This window comes from Ursus maritimus, unplaced genomic scaffold (genome assembly GCF_017311325.1).
Source record: "Ursus maritimus isolate PB19 unplaced genomic scaffold, ASM1731132v1 scaffold_30, whole genome shotgun sequence".
Lineage (NCBI taxonomy): Eukaryota > Metazoa > Chordata > Mammalia > Carnivora > Ursidae > Ursus > Ursus maritimus.
Window position 1 is genome coordinate 9,758,346 of NW_024425564.1, and position 18,591 is coordinate 9,776,936.

Consider the following 18,591-nt stretch of genomic DNA (forward strand, 5'->3'; position numbering starts at 1 on the left):
CAGTCTCTGCCCAGTTTTGTAGGAGGGGAACCAAGCAGAATAAATACTTTAGTCTCATTTATCCCCCCACCGTCAGATGTCTGGTTGGTTCCTCCCAGAAACCAGAGAGTAAGAAACATGGTTGATGCCATGCACAAGTCAGGTCACAAAACATCCTTAGCCTTTTAAGGTCCGTATCTAAAGTAGCAGAGATTGAGACTTTGTACAATTAAAAAAACAAGTTTACCTCCTCTTTCTAATGATTAGATATCTTTAGCTATTTCTTTTTCAGCCCCTGAAGTTAGTTCGTGAGCACTTGGATTCTCTTTAGAGCTGCAAACTTTTAAACATGCTTTGTTACTATCCTTGCCACTGCCCAGTTGTTCCAATGCTACCTTTTTTATACAGTACTTCCTCTGAGATATTCTTGAATTGTGTTTTTTTTTTTGAAAGACTTATTTATTGAGGGAGAGAGCGGGGTAACAGGCAAAGGGAGATGGAGGGAGAAAATCTCAAGTGGACTCCGTGCTGAGTGCAGAGCCCCACCCAGGGCTGGATCTCAAGACCCTGAGATCTTGACCTGAGCCGAATTCAAGAGTCAGATGCTTAACTGACTAAGCCATCCAGGCAACCCTTGAGTTTTCTTAATTATAGCCGCACTTTCCTTTGCTGGCCTGGATCCTGGAATAGTCTCATTTCCCATTGACCCTTGGTCTCCAGTTAATTTAATCAGTTGTGTGTGTGTTTTTTTTTCCAGTGAGGCCTGGCTACTCACATTATGGTCACTGAACCACCAGCAACAAGTGATGTGGGAGCTCCACCCCAGAACTACAAATCAGATAGAATCTTAACCAAATCCCCAGGTAATCTGGGCACACAGTACAGTGTGGGAAGCACTATTCCAGGGCGCTGTCCATATGGTTGCTTGTATCTTCACCCACGTGGAGTGGCCCCATAAAACAAAGGGCACAAACGGCCATATATTACTAGATTTCCTTTTCTTTCCCATATTTTTAAAAAACATTCACCCTTGTCAATTCTTTGTCTAGGATCACTTGTTATTTATCAGCTTAGCTTTGACATTAGTTTTACTTGTTAGTTTGAGTTAGTCTTACCAATGATGAGGGATAATTGGAAGGCGGGCACAGACCCTTCCTAAGACGAAACCACCCTTAAAAGGATTTTACCCTGGGGTGCCTGGGTGGCACAGTCGTTAAGCGTCTGCCTTTGGCTCAGGGCATGATCCCAGCGTTCTGGGATCGAGCCCCACATCAGGCTCCTCCACTAGGACCCTGCTTCTTCCTCTCCCACTCCCCCTGCTTGTGTTCCCTCTCTGCTGGCTGTCCCTGTCAAATAAATAAATAAATAAATAAAATCTTAAAAAAAAAAAAAAAGAATTTTACCCCACCCTGGAAGAAGCCCTACACCCTTTCCCATACAATAGATAGGTGACAAAAATCTGATGGGATGACAGGCGCAGGGAGGGTCAATCAGACAGCCGGCCAACATAAAACCCCCTAGACTTAGAAACTCCCATGGCAACCCCTTCGGGTGGCCTCCCTCCTCAGGAGCTTTGTACTATCACTTTGGATCCTTCAGTAAACCTTGCTTTGCTGCCCACCACTCTGTCTGGTCTACCTCTTCGAAGCTGTGTGAACAAGAACCATGGGCACTGAAGGAGAAAAAAATCCTGCAACACCAATTCTACCTCTTTATTAACTTACTATTTGAAAATTTTATATATATTTTCATTATGGGTAAAGTTGAAAGCCGCAGACTGAGAGCCAAAGCTGTAGCGTCATCTACAATATGCGATCATTTTAGGAATGATGATTTCTCTAACTTTACTCAAATTTCTTCTTCCCCATAAGATTTCACTCTGAAAAGGGCGTCTCTTTCTACAAATATGTGGTCGTTTTTGACACATTTCCTGGAAACACAAGACCTTTGTGGTCTGATTTATTTCCAATTCAGGACAAAGGTGAATAACAAAATAAGAGCAGCAAGTCAATAGCTCTGGACCATTTGCCCCACAAGTGTAACCATTGGGTTTACAGGATTTAAATCATGCGACTCATGGACCAAGCCACTAAATTAAATGTGTGAACCTGAACAGATAAGCTTGGCCTCTATGATATTGAAAAGTAGTAAGGATTGACTCAAACTGCCATCTTCATTCCACGCCTACATGAATTTAATGAAACACAAACAGCATATAATGCAAACAAAATAATCCAAGAGTTGTGTTGAAAAAAGATGGAAATTTTGTAAGGAAAGACTTTTGGGGAAAGGATTACTGATGGGTGAAAGGGGTAACTGAAATAGGGAAATGGTGACCATTGCATCAGATCTGCAAACTTCTGCAAGGTTAAGCAAAAGGGATTTTCTTGATAGGGAAGAGTAAACAAGACTAGAAAGAACCCAAGTATAAGAAGGTGGGTTGAAAAAGTGCCTTGATAGAGAATGTGAGATCAGAGAGCAAATCAGGGAATGTTTTACCCTGAGGCTAGCCAGTTCTCAGGAGGGACCCTTAGGAGGCCGAAGGTGGGTCAAAGCTCAGGGTCCTGGGGGATGGGAAAATGTCACTGAGGTTTTGTGGACAGGCGTATTGTTCTGATTAGTGAATGGGGAGGACAAGCAGTTCAGCAAACTGTTTATGAGGCAAAGAATGGGAATTTGAGGGTCTGTGTCTGGCCTTGTCATAGGGAAACACAAAGTTCGTCCTTGAATGTTATCTAAGTCGTAAGGGGAAAATGTGGTTCCTTGCAGTAAGTTGTTTTGGAGCACAAAGGTTCAGGGGTATTCCTCTAACCATTGCTGTTTTCCAAGATCGACAAGTCTCAGATAAAGGTCAATATTATCAGTTACAATCAATGACATCTCATTTAAATCTTGCTGGTTCTGAAGTTTAAAAAAGAAATTAAAAATGTAAAAATATTAAATACGCTTCATTTTATTTTAATGTAATCTGAAATGAAATTACTGAAATATAAATATTATGATAGAAATATATGTTGGATAACATGAAAATTGTCCCCATAGGGCTCCTGAGTCCCAATTGTTCTAAACCCCTCTGAGGCGGTGATCATTTGACAATGAGGCATTACTTGGGCCACAGACCACTAGATTAAAAGCAAAATTGACATGTATGCTTTTAAATAAGTGGATTTCTCTGGTGGACTTATTCCCCATAAAAATTCTCTCCAGATCCCAGAAGAGTGATTTTTTTTTTTTTAGGTTTACATAAAATGTAACTCCAAAATAATGGTAGATATTAACTTACATGTAATATTTTTTAGTTGTTTCGCTATATGATTGTGGTCTCATGGAAGTTTTACAAGTTTTCCTTTGCCTTTCTCAGAAAAGCATTATGTTAGTGTTCTGGAATATGTACAATATTTTATATTTTCATGATAAAAATTATCTTATTTGAGCCTGAAAAAAATCACGCATGGATTTAAAAAATAATAATAAAGAGAAAATGAGGATGGGGGCAACAGCAAGTATAGCAATATTAATATTAAACAAATTTTAAGGCTCCAAGTGTTAGTGGGGATAGGGAGGTACACTGTCAGGACTTTTGGTTCCAATGTGGACAACAAGATATTCTGGAAAGCCGTCCTGAAACGAAATAGCTAAGGACTTGATAAACTGCAAACAAACAAGAAGCCAAGGAAAACTCCCCGAATCTTCCAGAATAATAAACCCCTAGGAGCTGAAGCCTGACTAATAAACATACCAGATTGGGTTCCCTGGGTACAAATGTCATTAAGATTCTGCACTTTGTCAATTAATGGCAGCCTCTTGGGGAAAAGAGGATTCTAGGCCTTTCAGCTGAACTGGAACACCTAGCATAGAGCCAGGGCTCTTTGAGAAAACACAAGCTTGAGGGGGCGGAGAGAATCGCAAGGATCCCTAACAAGAAAACCTGTTGGTCTCTGCAGGGCTCTGTGGAGGAGGGCAGAGGAAATTTGCCACAAGGATTTCACCACAGACCTACTTAGAGCCTAGAGTTTCCCCGGAAAGCATCCTAAAATTAGAGTGCTGTGGATTTGTGCGCCCTCTAGGGCCTCCGGAAGGCAAACTTAAACCCCTTCAGGAGGGAAGCATCTTGAACCCAAGTTCTGTATATAGATTTATTTTTTAATTCAGAAATTTTTTCTTGAGCACATATTACATGTCAGGCACCTCCTAGGAATTTGGGGTGTCCAAATATAAACTCATAATAAATGTGACCTAATCTAGGAGGAAAACACTTTGAAGAGTCAGGTTTCCTCCTCGTCTCCCTCAGACAAAGAATTTCAGATACTGAAGTTATCAGATAGAGACGATAAAATATTTACTGAAAGTTTAAGGAAACAAAAATGAAATAATCGGTCAAGGAGCAAGAGACAATCAAAATCAGGCGTATTAAAAAAATTACAAAAGAGAACTTCTAAAACTGAAAAAGAGCTGTACTCCACAATAAAAACCCAAATATCCACTGATAAGGTGTAATACTTAGGGCCTTGAGGCACCTGACCACATAGCCACTATGTATGGCAGTAACTTCCAGAATTAGTAGAAGAACTCCAAGTTTACAATTGTAGGGCAAGCTTTTAATACACTACTTTCAGAAATTCATATAATAACCAAGGAAAATGCTTATGGTTATGGAAGATTGAATACCACGATGAATTAACTTCATCAATCTGTGATTCTTTCACTTAACACATAGAGAATATCTGAGTTTTTCAAAGTACACACTTAAATTCAAATTTTTAACACTGGCTTCAGAAACAGTAACAATACATACCAAAAAATCAGTTTCACATACACTGTGCTCTTTTATCATAATCTAACTAAAGAGCAATAGAAAGGACTTTTTAAAAGATAGTAAAAATAAAACGGTTTTCTCATATGCTTGGAAACTAAGAGCACACTTTTAAATACATGGATTAGAATGGACATCATTAAAGAAAGTATGTAATAGAAATACCAATGAATAGACTTAACCAAGGAGGTGAAAGACCTATACTCTAAAAACTATAAATCACTGATGCAGGAAATTGAAGATGACACACACAAATGGAAATACATTCCATGTTCATGGATTGGAGGCATTAATATTGTTTAAATGTCCATACTAGTCAAAGCAATCTATGGAGTCACTGCAATTCTTGACAAAGTACTAACAGTATTTTTCACAGAACTAGGATAAACAATCTCAAAATTTGTGTGGAACCACAAAAGACCTCAAATAGCCAAAGCATTCTTGAGAAAGAAGCACAAAGCTGGAAGTATCAAAATTTCAGATTTCAAGAAATACTACAAAGCTATAATCAAAACAGTGTGGTCTTGGCACAAAAATAGATCAATGGAACTGGATAAAGAGCTCAGAAATAAACCAAACTTTTATGGTCAATTAATCTAAGAAAAGGAGGCAAGAATAAACAATGGGAAAATGACTCTTCAATGAATGATGCTGGGAAAACTGGGGAGCTACATACAAAAGAATGAAAGGGGACCACTTTCTTACACCATATACCAAAATAAACTCAAAATGGATTATAGACCTAAATGTGAGACCTGAAACCTTAAAACTCTTAGAAGAAATCATAGGCAGTAATCTCTTTGACAATCTCTGCTTGTCTTAGCAACATTTTTCTAGACATGCTTCCTCAGGTCAGGAAAACAAAAATAAAAATAAACTATTGGGACTATACCTAAATAAAAGGCTCTCGCACAGAGAAGGTAACCAACAACAGAATGAAAAGGCAACCTGTTGAATGGGAGAAGATACTTGCAAATGGTATGTCTGATAAAGTGTTAATATCCAAATTATATAAAGAACTTATACAACTCAACACCAATAATAAAAATAAGATTGAAAATGGGCAGATGACAGGTATAGACATTTTCCATAAGAGACATACAAATGGACAACAGACACGTGAAAAGATGCTCAAATCACTAATGATCAGGGAAATGCAAATCAAAACCAGAATGAGATATTGCCTTACACCTGTCAGAATGCCTAAAATAAAAAAGGAAAATAACTGGTGCTGAAGATGTGGAGAAGAATGAACCTCATGCTCTGTTGGTGGGAATGTAAATTGTTACAGCCACTGTGAAAAACAGCATGGAGTTTCCTCAAAAACTGAAAAATAGAAATACTATATGGTATAGTAATTTCACTACTATTTAGCCAAGAAAACAAAAATACTGATTAGAAAAGATGTATACACCCTTATATTTATTTTAGCATTATTTACAGTAGCCAAGCTATGGAAGCAACCTAAGTGTCCATCAATAGACGAATGGATGAAGAAGATGTGGAGTGTGTATATACATATGTGTGTGTGTGTGTGTGTGTGTGTGTGTGTGTGGAGTGTGTCCATATATAGAACATAATATTAGCCGTAAAGAAGAATGAGATCTTGCCATTTGTGACAATATGATGGATGCACGGACCTAGGGGGTATTATGCTAAGTGAAATAAACCAGACAGAAAAAGACAAATATCATATGATTTCACTTATATGCGAATCTAAACAACATAGCAAATGTACAAACAATGAAACAAAAAAGCAGGAACAGACCCATAAATACAGAGAACAAACTGATGTTTGCCAGAGGGGAGAAAAGTGGGGGGATGGGCAAAATGGGTAAAGGGGAGGGGGAGAAACAGGCTTCGGGTTGTGCAATAGGTAAGTCAGGCGGATGAAAGGTACAGCACAGGGAATATAGCCAGTGGTACTGTAATGTAGTAGCATTATACGGTGGCAGATGGTGGCTACACTTGAAGTAAACATAGCATAATGTATAGACTTGTCAAATCACTATGTTGTTAAGAAAAAAAAGTAAAAACGAAACAATCTTCTCAAATGCTTGGAAACTAAAAGCACAGTTCTAAACACATGGATTAGAATGGATATCACAAGGGAAGCTATGTAATATTTTGAGATAAATATGTATAAGAATAATACATACAAAACTTGTAGAATGTATTTGTAGTGGAACTAAAAGGGAAATATATAATATCAAATGCATATGTTAAGGAACAAGAAACACCAAAGATATGTAAACTAGATATTCAACTAAAAAAGCTAGTATAAAAATGGGAGTAGATTGAGAATTGAACTTAGAATCTTTAGAATCTGTTGTACTGTTGTGAATGATGTCTGGCTTTTCTATTTCAATTCCAGATAGGTCATTGCTCATGTATAGGAAGGTCATGAATTGTTATGTGGTACTCACATACCCACCAACCCTGTTGAGCTCTTATTAGATCTAACTGTTTATTTATAAATTCCCATGGATTTTTACATTGACATTATTTTCAATATGTCAATTTTAAAATTTAAAAAGAAAAATTAATAGAAAAACTGGGGATGATTTATAAACCAAAAGCTTGTTCTTTGAAAAACCTAATAGACAAGCCTCTAGCAAAACTAATTAGGAAAAAAAAAAAGTGTGTGTGCATGTGGGGTGGGGGGGGGGGGGGGAGGTAGAGGGATAGATATGGGAATAAAGAAGGGACTGTCACTGCCAAAAAGGAGGTATTAAGAAACATGAGAATGCTATGAATAAGTTTTACAAATGGAAAAAAAAAAAGATACTAAAAAGAAAAAGATAATTTTCAAGAAAAAATATTAAGTGATGAACAAGGTAAGTATTATTATGATCATAAGGAATAGGATGGACAGTTTAAAAAAAAATCTCTTCTATGCCTTCCAAACCAAATGATGCCAAGCACAGCTGGGTCTTACAGGTTAAAGTGAAATTGAAGTAATCAATAATCCCAATTTTACAAAAGCTGTTTCAGTAGGAAATAGAGCTCTTCCCTTTTTTCTTTTGAAAATCTATAACCTATTATCAGAACTGAACAGGAACAATACGAAAAAAGACAGAAAATTATAGTTTTGTCTTACCTATGAACATTCATTTTAAGAAAAGCTCTATTTAAAAAGCAAGCAAATGGAAACCAAGAAGCCATATTATTTAACAAATAATAGTATATTGTGCAGAGTTTATTCCAAGAATGGTAGAAAATTTTCACATCATAAATCTGCCAGTGTAAGATATTAATAGTGTAAAACTGTGGTCATCTCCATAGATACTGAGGAATTATTTGCTAGAATATAACACTCTCTCATCGTAAACGTTTTCAACAAACCAGAACAGGAGGGAGTAGCTGCTTATTTTATAAGGCGTAGCTACAGTGAGCATAACATATAATGGCACAATTTTAGGATTCCTGAAAAGAAAAAAAATAAAAGACAAAAGGTCTGTGGTCCTACTCCCATTCCACATGGCACCAAGACCTGGACAGCACCATGAGACAAGGGGAAGTATAAATAAGGATAGAGAAAAATTCAATAAGGAAAAAGCTGTTATCTTTATTTTTTGAAAATAATGTCATTTAAGAAATCCACAAGACTCTACGAACAATTTGAGCTATAGGGTTAGTGGACATATGATCACCACACAACATTCATGGCCTTTGCATACATTAGCAATACCCTCGCTGGAAGTAGGAAAACCAGACATCATTCACAACAGTACTTCATATTCTAAGGATTCTAAGTCCAAGAAAAAAAATTCCAAATCTATACGAATAAACTATAAAATGTCACTGAAGGATAGGATTGATTTCAGTAAAGAGACAGACCTACACTGTACTGTTTATGTTTTGTGATGACTCAACATGCTAAAATGTTCATAAATTCCCAAATAAACTAGTTTTTGATGCCACAAAAATGCACTGGATTTTTGGTAACATTGGTAACATTTGGTAACATCATGAGCAAAAATAGTGAAGACGATTCTAAAAAAGAAAGAAAAGAAAGAAAAAGGAGAGAGAAAAAGAAAAAACAAGTAAAGAATGGTGGGTTTTGATTTAGCACAAGCCTTTAAGAGAGGCTAGGGTCAGCCTAGGGATATAGCCTTGATCTGTTAAAACTGTTTTAATGTTTGTTCAAGTGTTTATAAGTTGCGAAGAGGGTTCAGAGTAGCCCGACTAGAGTTTGGTCTAAACGTCACCTACTGTCATTTGAACTAATTGCGTATGGTTACCGAGAGATGTCTTTAGCGTACTGGACCTACCCTGCCTGGGTCAGAACAGAATCCCCTCTGCCGCTTACTAACGGTATGACATTGGGTAAGTATAATTTTAAGACTGAGATGACTCAATATATATGCGGGCAATTGGAATAATAGTTCACAGGTGTGTTATGAGGATTACACGATTCACATCTGAAAAGAACTTGGAAATGTAGCTGGATATTTGTACAACGACAAAGATATTTTTAAGGTAAATAAAAACAACTGGGAAGGATTGTGTGTTACCTGCTCCCAAGGCTTCAAGGTTTTTTTGTGGACCTAGGGACTTCTGACTTCTTGAGCCTCTTCCTCCATTAAAATAATAACAATTAATAGCATTATTAGAATTACATGAAGGTTAATTTATGAACATTATATATTAGAGCGTTTCGGTCAGCCTCTAAGTTGATACTTATCTTCTGACTTCAGAACACATTAAAATTTTGAAGCGCCTCAAAAATTACCCCGGGGCCTGGGGCTGTGCCTACTGGACGAAGGGCTGCGTGCCCGTGAATATGAAGTAGAAAAAGTTACCGAGTAGGAAATAACTATTCACACATACGTACGCACACACGAAATTCCCTAGAAATCTGAGGGCAGCGAGCAGGGGTTGTGCAAGCCAACTGTCCCGCGGAGGCAATGTTAAGGGGCCCTCGGCCGCAGCAGAGCAGGCACAGGACCGCCTCGCCCACAGCCCGACAGGAGGGACACCGGGGACACCGCCGCCCAGCTGCTCCGCGGGCACAGCGCTCGGCTCTGTGTTCTTCTCCGGGGACGCCCAGGGCCTCATGGCGAAGGTCCAGACGCAGCTCCGCGAGGCCGGGTCACTGGGGCCTGCGCACCAGCAGGGGGCGCCACGGGAACCGCCCCGGCGAACGCAACGGGAAGAAGAAAGAAGACGCGCGGTCGCACGGTGGAGCCGGCAGAACGTAACGTGACGTGAGGCTCGTTGGGGCAGTGGGAGGGACGTGTGCGCGGAACGGCCCAATGAGACGGCGGCGTGGAGGGCGTGGCAGGACGGGCCACCGAGGTCGCCGGCGTGGAGGGCGTGGCCAGGAGACAGGGGTGAGGGGGCGGGGCTTGCCTGGCCGCAGGGTCGCGGAGGGTGGCGTGAGCCGGCTGCCAAGTTTTAGGACTTTGCAGTTCAAACCTGAGTGTAATTGTGTTGCTGTTTGGCGCTAGTATTTCAAGGAAATCCCGTCTTCTGGTTGAAAGCACAGTTCTCTGGTGGGAGTCCCGGGACCAGCAGCATCAGCAGCACTTGGATAATAGAGAAATGCAAATAATCGGATCCTGCTCGAGATCCAGTGCATCAGAATCTGTGAGGTGGGGCCCAGCAATCCGTGCTTTAAAAACACTTCAGGTGATTTTGGTGCACGCTGAAGTTTGGGACTGCTTTGAAGTATTGTGTTTTCTTTAATTCAGATGCTGGAGGTGATTCCTCAAATGTCAGCTGAGCTAAACCGAGCTGTTCTACCTTCAAGATCGTTACCAAAGCCAGAACAGGGCTTAGGCCTTACCCGCTCAGACTTTGATGCCAGAGTATAAGTGGAAAATAGGTTGTATGTCTAGAAAGGCGAGATCTAGGAGAAGGATTTGAATCAACAATGCAGAATTCCATCGCCTCAGATTTTATTAATCATAACATCTAATTTACAGATGTTTTGCCCCCATTTAGTCTTTTCCATCAAAGGTACTCCATGGTAAATAATGAATTCCCAGTCGCTGGGCCTGTAAGGAGGTAAATTCTATTTTTATAATAAAAGCAAAAAATAAAATGAAAATGCTAAAACACTGTTTAGGCTCTTCACTTAGCTAAGGCTCTCCTGATGAATCAATGTATAGTAAACCAGGATGGGTTGGATTTGGGCAGAATATTCACATTAATCAATCATTCTCAGATCACTTTTATACTTCATAACTTCTATGAGCTGATTCATTTATTATTTGCATTAATTTCTTCTCTGCATTCATATTTCTCCCCTAATTGAAGAAGTAAAAGGGGTTCATTAGGCGCCATTTTGCCATCAGCATTAATATTTGGTGTACATGACAGATGGTTGTTTTTACATGTATGTGCTCATATAATAACTCTCTTTCAGTATTACCAACACTTCAGTCAACTTTAGCATGAACACATAATGAATCAAATCATGCTCAGTCAAGAGATATTCCTAAACAATATGATCTTTGTTCCAAAAGCTATCCTTCTAGCTATCCTTCTTGAGGATTCAACTACTTGGCATTCAAGTAGTTCAAAGGCTTATACTTTCTTCCTTTAGTTTTTCACTGGAAGAGAATAGACTACTCTGATTTTCATTTTAATTCAAACTAAGGAAAATGTAATACTTGCTAACAATTGTTAAGTGCTTACAAAGTATCCAGGACTGATTTAAGAGCTTTGCATGAATTATCTCACTCCTTAAAATAATTCTAAAATGTAGTATACTATTCTTATTTCTGTTCTATAGATGGGGAAAGTGAGACTCACAAATGGGGTCATTGTACTAAGCCATCACAACAACTCAGCTCTGGTCTGTATTCCTGTTGTTGTAGATATACGGGTACTTTAATTAGTTCTGATTGCTGCACATCCTCATTGAGAGCCCACTGTGTGCCTGGAACAGCCTTAGGCATTAGCGAGTCAGCAGCAAAAAAGACTAACCCTACCAAGTGGAGCTTACTGTCTGGAGAATGGGAAGAGGAAACAAACAATACACAAATTCATGTCAGTTTTGCTAAGTGTAATGAAGAAGAATGAACAGAATCAGTTAAGAATGGGGTAGAAGGGCGCCATTTTACTTTTGCTGGTCAGAGAGTATCTCCCAGATGTGGTAACATTGTAATCCATCACTCAGGCAAACACCCAAGAATTTGTGGGGAGTATTTCAAGTATGCAACAGGTGGTATAACTCAGCTGAAGTGCGAAAAACATAAGAAGTCCTATCCCCTCCTCTCCCTCTTTTCCCTTCTGCTTCCTCCAAGTAGCGTGCTCTGTGGCTTCTCTTTGGTCTTCAGGCTCTGTCTCTCCTATTGTACTAGCCATTTGTTTCTTTCATTGTTTTTCTGAGTCCCTCTCAGTTTCTCTCACCTTTCTTCTTCCCCCATGCTCCTCTGTCTTTCCTAAAAAATAGCCATAATTTGGTTGTGATACTTACATTGTTTTGTACTTCTGAAATCCAGCTGAACCTTCAGGGTTAAATTTTTAGACAAAAGTCTTACACGTTAGTCCTTCACTTTCCCACAATTCCTGTTCCCTGTCCGTGGTAGCCAATGTCATGGTTATGAAAGGAAAAGTCCCTCAAATGCTGCTGTTCAAGTAAAGCAAAGGGAGCCTTTCTTCCTGCGTAGCACCGCGGGCCCACGCCACCCAAATGAGGCCCAAGACTCGGAACTTCCGCCAACGTGATCTCCAGCTCTCCCCAGTCTTCTTTCCTGCAGCCAGGGTTTGGAAGGCAGTTGGGAGTACAAGCCAAGGAGGAGACCGCTGAAGTCGTTCATCTGAATAAAGTACAAAAAATAGCCTTCAATAAGAAATCTCCGTATAACTTGTGGGTCCACAGTCGATGTAAATAGCCAAAAATGTGACACAGAACCATCAAAAAAGCAAATAGTTGGGAGAATTCAAGTTATGGTCAATGACAGATATCTAATTCAAAACTGTAAAAATATGGCTTTTCTTATGACTCTGTGTGTAGTGAAGAACTAACGTTATCCAGAGGGAGGTGTGGCCTTTGCCCTTTGCTGGGAGGTGATGCCTGGGCCCTTGGAATGTCCTGCAGGATAAGAGTATCTTTGTTTACCAAGAGGCCTTGGGCTGCACAGGAGAGTGTAATGTCATTTATGTTGGGGGCTATGGGCCATGTGGTGTCCGGACGACCTCCAGAGGGACTGCTGACTAAAAGATCAGCCACGTGGACAGTCAACCATATTTATGTGGTAAAGCCCCGTGGTTGGCGATGTGTATTTTGTTGTTACAATAGTGTTATGTTGCAGGAAGGTATTAACACTCCTCACCCCCACAATGGGGAAGCACTATTAGAAGCTCTGAGTTGGGACCCCTCTGAGACTCTGCTCACGTGCCTCTTACCCTGGCTTATTATTATTATTATTTTAAAGATTTTATTTATTTATTTGACAGAGAGAGACAGCCAGGGAGAGAGGGAACACAAGCCCGGGGAGTGGGAGAGGAAGAAGCAGGCTCCTAGCAGAGAAGCCTGATGTGGGGCTCGATCCCAGAACGCTGGGATCACGCCCTGAGCCGAAGGCAGACGCTGAACGACTGCACCACCCAGGCGCCCCGACCCTGGCTTATGTTTAATCTGTATCCTCTTGATATAATAAACCCCAACCTTGAGTATAGTAACTTTTAGTGAATTCTGTGAGTCTTTTAAAGAAGTACCAAATCTGAGGCTGGTTTTGGAGACCCCTCAACTTTGCAGTTGATGTCAGACATGAGGGCAGTCTAATGGGATGTTCCTTAACTTTGCACTATGTCACACTGATATTAGTATTCTGTTTATTACTCAAATATTTGGATGAATATTTTGCCTTAACTTAATGAATTTTGTAGTTCTCATATGAGCCCAAGTCTCTTCATCTGCCAGCAGATTTCCAAAAAGTGATAAACACTTTTTTACGTCCTAGTGAATGATTATTAAAAAAAAGAAAAAAGGAAGCAATTAGCTGTAATTTCTCCTTGATGGTCCACAAACCTGAGGGCTCCAGAAGGTCAAGAACAACCTCATCTCTCTGTATCTCCAGTGTCCACGCCTGTGTCTGGCCCAAAGATATTCAATGACTATCTCTTGAGTGACTGATTTACAAGAAATATGTGGAGCTCTTGCCTTGGTTCAACTGAGTAGGGAATTTTGACACATGTCAAGGATCTCCTCGTGAGCCATCACGACTAAACTATGCTCTTTAATTTCTTTTTTCACGTCCTTTTGCTACCTCTTAATCTGTTACCTTACACTTTAAACATGGTAGGTGATTTTTAAGTCTGACTCAATCATCAATTCAAATTCTACCTTTGAAATCTATTAATTTAGCTTTCACTTCCTGTCCAATTGCAAATTTTATTAATCTGTCTTTTTCCACATTGTTAATTCTTATATTTTCATAAGCCAAAGTATTTTCTGGGGTTTTTCGTTTTTATGGTATTTATTTTCACTTTTAATTTTTTTTTTCATATCTATCAGTTTTGTTGGACATTCCTACAACCATCATGAGCCAGAGATTTGCTCTACAGATGGCTGGTTAGCAGTTCTCAGATGAATCCATTGAGTTCGTTCAATGTTTTCTATAAGTACCTGCAACGTGCTGGTTTTATGTAACTGCAGAGACCACTGTCTGGTCCCTTACAATCTCTGGGAAAAGTCCATGTGGACATTACGTGGGAGTGTTTTTGGTTTTTGCCTCTGTGGACAGTGATACTGTAGTCTTACTTTCCAGAATTCTTGATGAGCTACCACTGAAAAAGTATTAGGTCCAGGTGATTACACAGCTGGTTTCCGTCTACTCTTTAAGGCACAAATACTTTTTACAATCAAGTATTTCAAACATAAAAGAGACAGTGTGGTGATCCCACAGTATGTTGACAAATGCACTATCCTTCCCCTGACAGGTGGAGCCCAGTCCCCTTCCAAATATAGGCCACATTTAAGTGACTTGCTTCTAATAGACAGTGGCAGAAGTGACAGCGTGTGACATTTGAAACTAGGTCACAGAGACTTTGTAGTTAATTCCTCCCCCACTCTCTCCATGATTTGTCTTTGTGGAAGAGAGTCAATGAGCCCCCCTGAGAGGTCTATATGGCAAGCACAGAGGTCCTACTGAGGTCCTCCTGCCAAGAGCCAACAGGACCTTGGGTAGCATGGGAGTGAGCCAACCTTGGACGTGAACCCTCCAGCCACACAGTCAAGCCTTCAGGTGACTGCAGCCCGTGTTTACATCTTGACTTCAACCTCATGAGAGACCCTGGTCAGAACCTCCCAGCAAGTCACTTCTGGATTCCTGACAACCCAGACACAAAATGAGATAAGAAATGTTCATTGATTTAAGCTGCTGGGTTTTTAGGTAGTTTGTTACCTAGCAGTAGATAATAGAGGAAAGGCCACAGTTACGTTTTTGACATTACCATAATCTTAATGACACCATCTATATGGATGAACTCCCAAAGAGAAAATCCCAGAATGATGTCATGTATGAATCGAGGAGGAAAAATCCCTCTGAAATATTAAAATGTGTGCCGCCAGTATTTAAGATAATAATATTACATGACCAAAAAAGATTTGGCCTTGGAATGCAAGTATGGAATAACATTAGGAAATCTACCTGTATTTCATTGTAGCAGGATAAGGGAGGAAAAGCATATGATTCTATCAAATGCCAAAAATTCACATATCATTCCTAAAAAAACCACTTAAAATATATTTAGAAGGAAACTGATCAACACATACAGATTTCACACTCACATACGTGTGCACGCAGGTAAACAAGTTTTTCATTAAACCTGAACTACCAAAGCCACTTCAATGAGAAGGAAGAAGACAGTGATGTGTGCTAGGATACCTGACATGGCATGTTTGTGATTTTAGCTAACACAGTAACATGATAAAAGTAACTAACAGAAATAGACATTGGAAAGAGTATACAAGTTTTTGGTTTGTTAATGATGGTATTACATGCAATGAAAAGACAGTCCGTTTAATATTGATTAGAACTGACAAAGTTTAGTAATCCGATAGATATAAAGTCCATGTAAATGATCAATTTCTCAGTGATCCTTCCCCTGCCCCCAAGAATTTATAACAGTGTTTCAGTCTGATGCCATCTGTCAGAACAGACTAGAAAGGGGAACCTTGTGAAAATCAGCCTTTCATTTGTTGTGAGAATTTATGGGGCTTAGTTCACAGTGTGACAGAGTGTTCCTCCTTTTGTTGTATGAGTGTCAACCTATTTCATTTATTTTTAATTCCATGAGTAATCCATCCACTCTAAAAAATTCTCGGCCATGATCTTTGAAGCTCACACCTGCACTGTTCTCTGGTTGTCTTTGTGGTATTGTGATCAGACGTATGGCAGACAATTGTACTACTAATTCCAGATCTCTTAAATTCACTGTTACATTTCTCTCCCTGCATTTTGGATTAACTCTGCTTACAGAGTTCATGAAATTCTTCATCTGGGATCAATTGACTATTTGGACTAACCAGCCAGTCTTTCATTTTAATTTTCTTATAATTAATTGTGTATCTAGAGAGATTCATTTCTAAAATTTGTATCTGGTTCTTTCAGATGTTTTTGGAAAATTCTTTGTATTCTTAGCCCCTCAGCATTTCAAATAGTCCTTTTTTTTTGTTTTCTTTTTAAATCATTAAAGGTAGCAATTTGAAGTCCGTATCTGTTAATTTTCTTCTTATTCCTTTTGTTTCCATCGTGTGCTCGTCTTATTCTTGGTCACAGTGTCTTGTTGAATTGTGTGTGGATTTTGGTTGTGAAGCTGCTCCTTCATTGTCTTTGGTATCTTATCTGTGGGGATTTGTTGAGACCCAAAATGAAGCTTATTCCTCCACAGAGGGTTTGTGTTTGCATCTACCAGGTGCTGGGGGGCACCAGCTTGGGATATGCCTAAATTAATTCTCAGCCTGGGTGTATTCTGAATCCCTGTGATATCAGTGCCAGAAACAAGTGCGTTGTAGCCCAATTCTTTGTGGCAGAATCCATCTTGCTCGGCACCGAGGCTCAGGGCACACGCTTGTTGCAATCCTCCGTGGGGAGTGTGGGCATGGGTGGGTGCGCGTGTGTGTTCATTTCTAGCTCATCTTTCTACTGTGAGGATGTAACCGGTCAGGTTGTCAGCTACAGCAGGAAAGATTTCTCAACAGTTTTCTTGGTGAACTCTTCTGAACCATTGACTGCTTACCTCCTGGCCAGTTCCTTCCAGCTCCCAGCTTCTTTTCCCCACAATAATCATTCCCCAGCAGCAGGAACCCTTCATGCCATCCCACTTGTGCAGCAGAAGCGACATCCTGCCAGGAAGGGCTTCCCTTCCCTTTCTCCCTCCTCTCAGTCCTTGCCTCCCCAGGACATGGGGAAGGAGTCCAGGGTACTGAGAAGGGGGCCTTGGTTCTGGGGTAACTATTGCCAGTGAGACACCTTATGGGATTGAGTAGTGGGCTTTTCGCTTGTGACCCAGAGGGCTTTAGAGCTAAATGCTGCTGGAAGAAGACTGTAAATGAAATAGGACTTTCTAGCAGAGAAGCTATAGTAGGTGAGAGGTTTTGAAGGCCTAAGACAGGACAGGTTGCCTTTCCTGTCCCTTTGTGCCTTTAGGATACAGCACAGAGCCAGCTCTGCAGCCACCACCCCCCCCCCCCCCCCCCCCAGCAGAAATGGGAGCAATTCCAAATCAAACAAACCAGAAAAGTCTATTAAGATTTACGTGAAAACTCTTATTTTCAGCTTTTTTTTCAGTATTAAATCAGAAAAGCCTATGTAAGATTTCTGTGAAAACTCATATTTTCAGCTTTTACTCAGTATTATATGCTAAATAGAGAAAGAAAAGCTCTGAACAGGACAAAGTTTTCAGAGCCTGGTCATTGTGCTCTGGGTAAGAGGACCTTACCAAGTTCCTGAACAATGTCACGATGAATTTGCAGCCCTGCACAGGGAAACGAGAGCTCTACCCTTGAAATGGCATTTTCATTTAAAATTGATATTTAATTTTGTGAAACTAAAGGAATAATGGTTGTATGGAACCGTTTTTGTTGTGAGCGCTCAATTTTTGGTAGGTATTGTAATTGACCAGGAAACGTGGACATACTTGTTACCTAGCCCTAATTGAAATTAAAGTCCTAGCCAGATTTCAATTTAGGAGACATCCAAGAATAGCACTCAGAATGAGAGGATTACAGCTCATTTATTGAAAGCATGCGTGGCTCTGAAAAGAGCCTTTAGGGTTGGGTATCAAGACGCTTACTTGGCAAGTTTACTTGGAGCTGGTGTACTTGGTGACGGCCTTGGTGCCCTCGGACACGGCGTGCTTGGCCAGCTCCCCGGGCAGCAGCAGGCGCACGGCCGTCTGGATCTCCCTGGACGTGATGGTCGAGCGCTTGTTGTAATGCGCCAGGCGCGACGCCTCGCCCGCGATGCGCTCGAAGATGTCGTTGACGAACGAGTTCATGATGCCCATGGCCTTGGACGAGATGCCGGTGTCGGGGTGCACCTGCTTCAGCACCTTGTACACGTACACCGAGTAGCTCTCCTTGCGGCTGCGCTTGCGCTTCTTGCCGTCCTTCTTCTGCGCCTTGGTCACCGCCTTCTTGGAGCCCTTCTTCGGGGCCGGAGCCGACTTGGTAGGTTCAGGCATCCTAGTGTTAAGTTGGAATATAACTAAGAGCTGGGCAAATAATCAGGAGCGCCAAAGCCCCCGTTTATTTATAGATGCGGTATTCAAATGAGGTTAGCAAGATTTCGTTCCTGATTGGATTAATTTTAGTGTGTCGTCACAAATGCGAATGTAAA

At 40.4% G+C, this 18,591-nt stretch overlaps 1 protein-coding gene across 2 annotated transcripts; it reads right to left on the bottom strand.

Annotated features, from left to right (window-relative positions):
- Window positions 1-10,678: 10,678 nt before the first annotated feature.
- LOC103665052 (histone H2B type 1-M) lies at window positions 10,679-18,436 on the bottom strand. 2 transcript variants are annotated; one of them, XR_569221.2, is made up of 3 exons: window positions 18,047-18,436; window positions 12,222-12,564; window positions 10,679-10,794 (listed from the first exon to the last, which is right to left on the bottom strand). XR_569221.2 is itself a non-coding variant. In XM_008692965.2 (2 exons), the coding sequence occupies exon 1, from the start codon at window positions 18,434-18,436 to the stop codon at window positions 18,056-18,058; it is 381 nt and encodes a 126-aa protein (XP_008691187.1). In that variant the 3' UTR covers window positions 11,793-12,564; window positions 18,047-18,055. The 2 variants fall into 2 exon arrangements, 1 of the variants encoding a protein (XP_008691187.1); XM_008692965.2 differs by lacking the exon at window positions 10,679-10,794 and having other exon boundaries at window positions 11,793-12,564.
- Window positions 18,437-18,591: the final 155 nt, after the last annotated feature.

Coding starts and splice junctions, on each gene's coding strand:
- LOC103665052 (XM_008692965.2), bottom strand. CDS start 18,436: ATGCCTGAACCTACCAAGTCGGCTCCGGCCCCGAAGAAGGGCTCCAAG.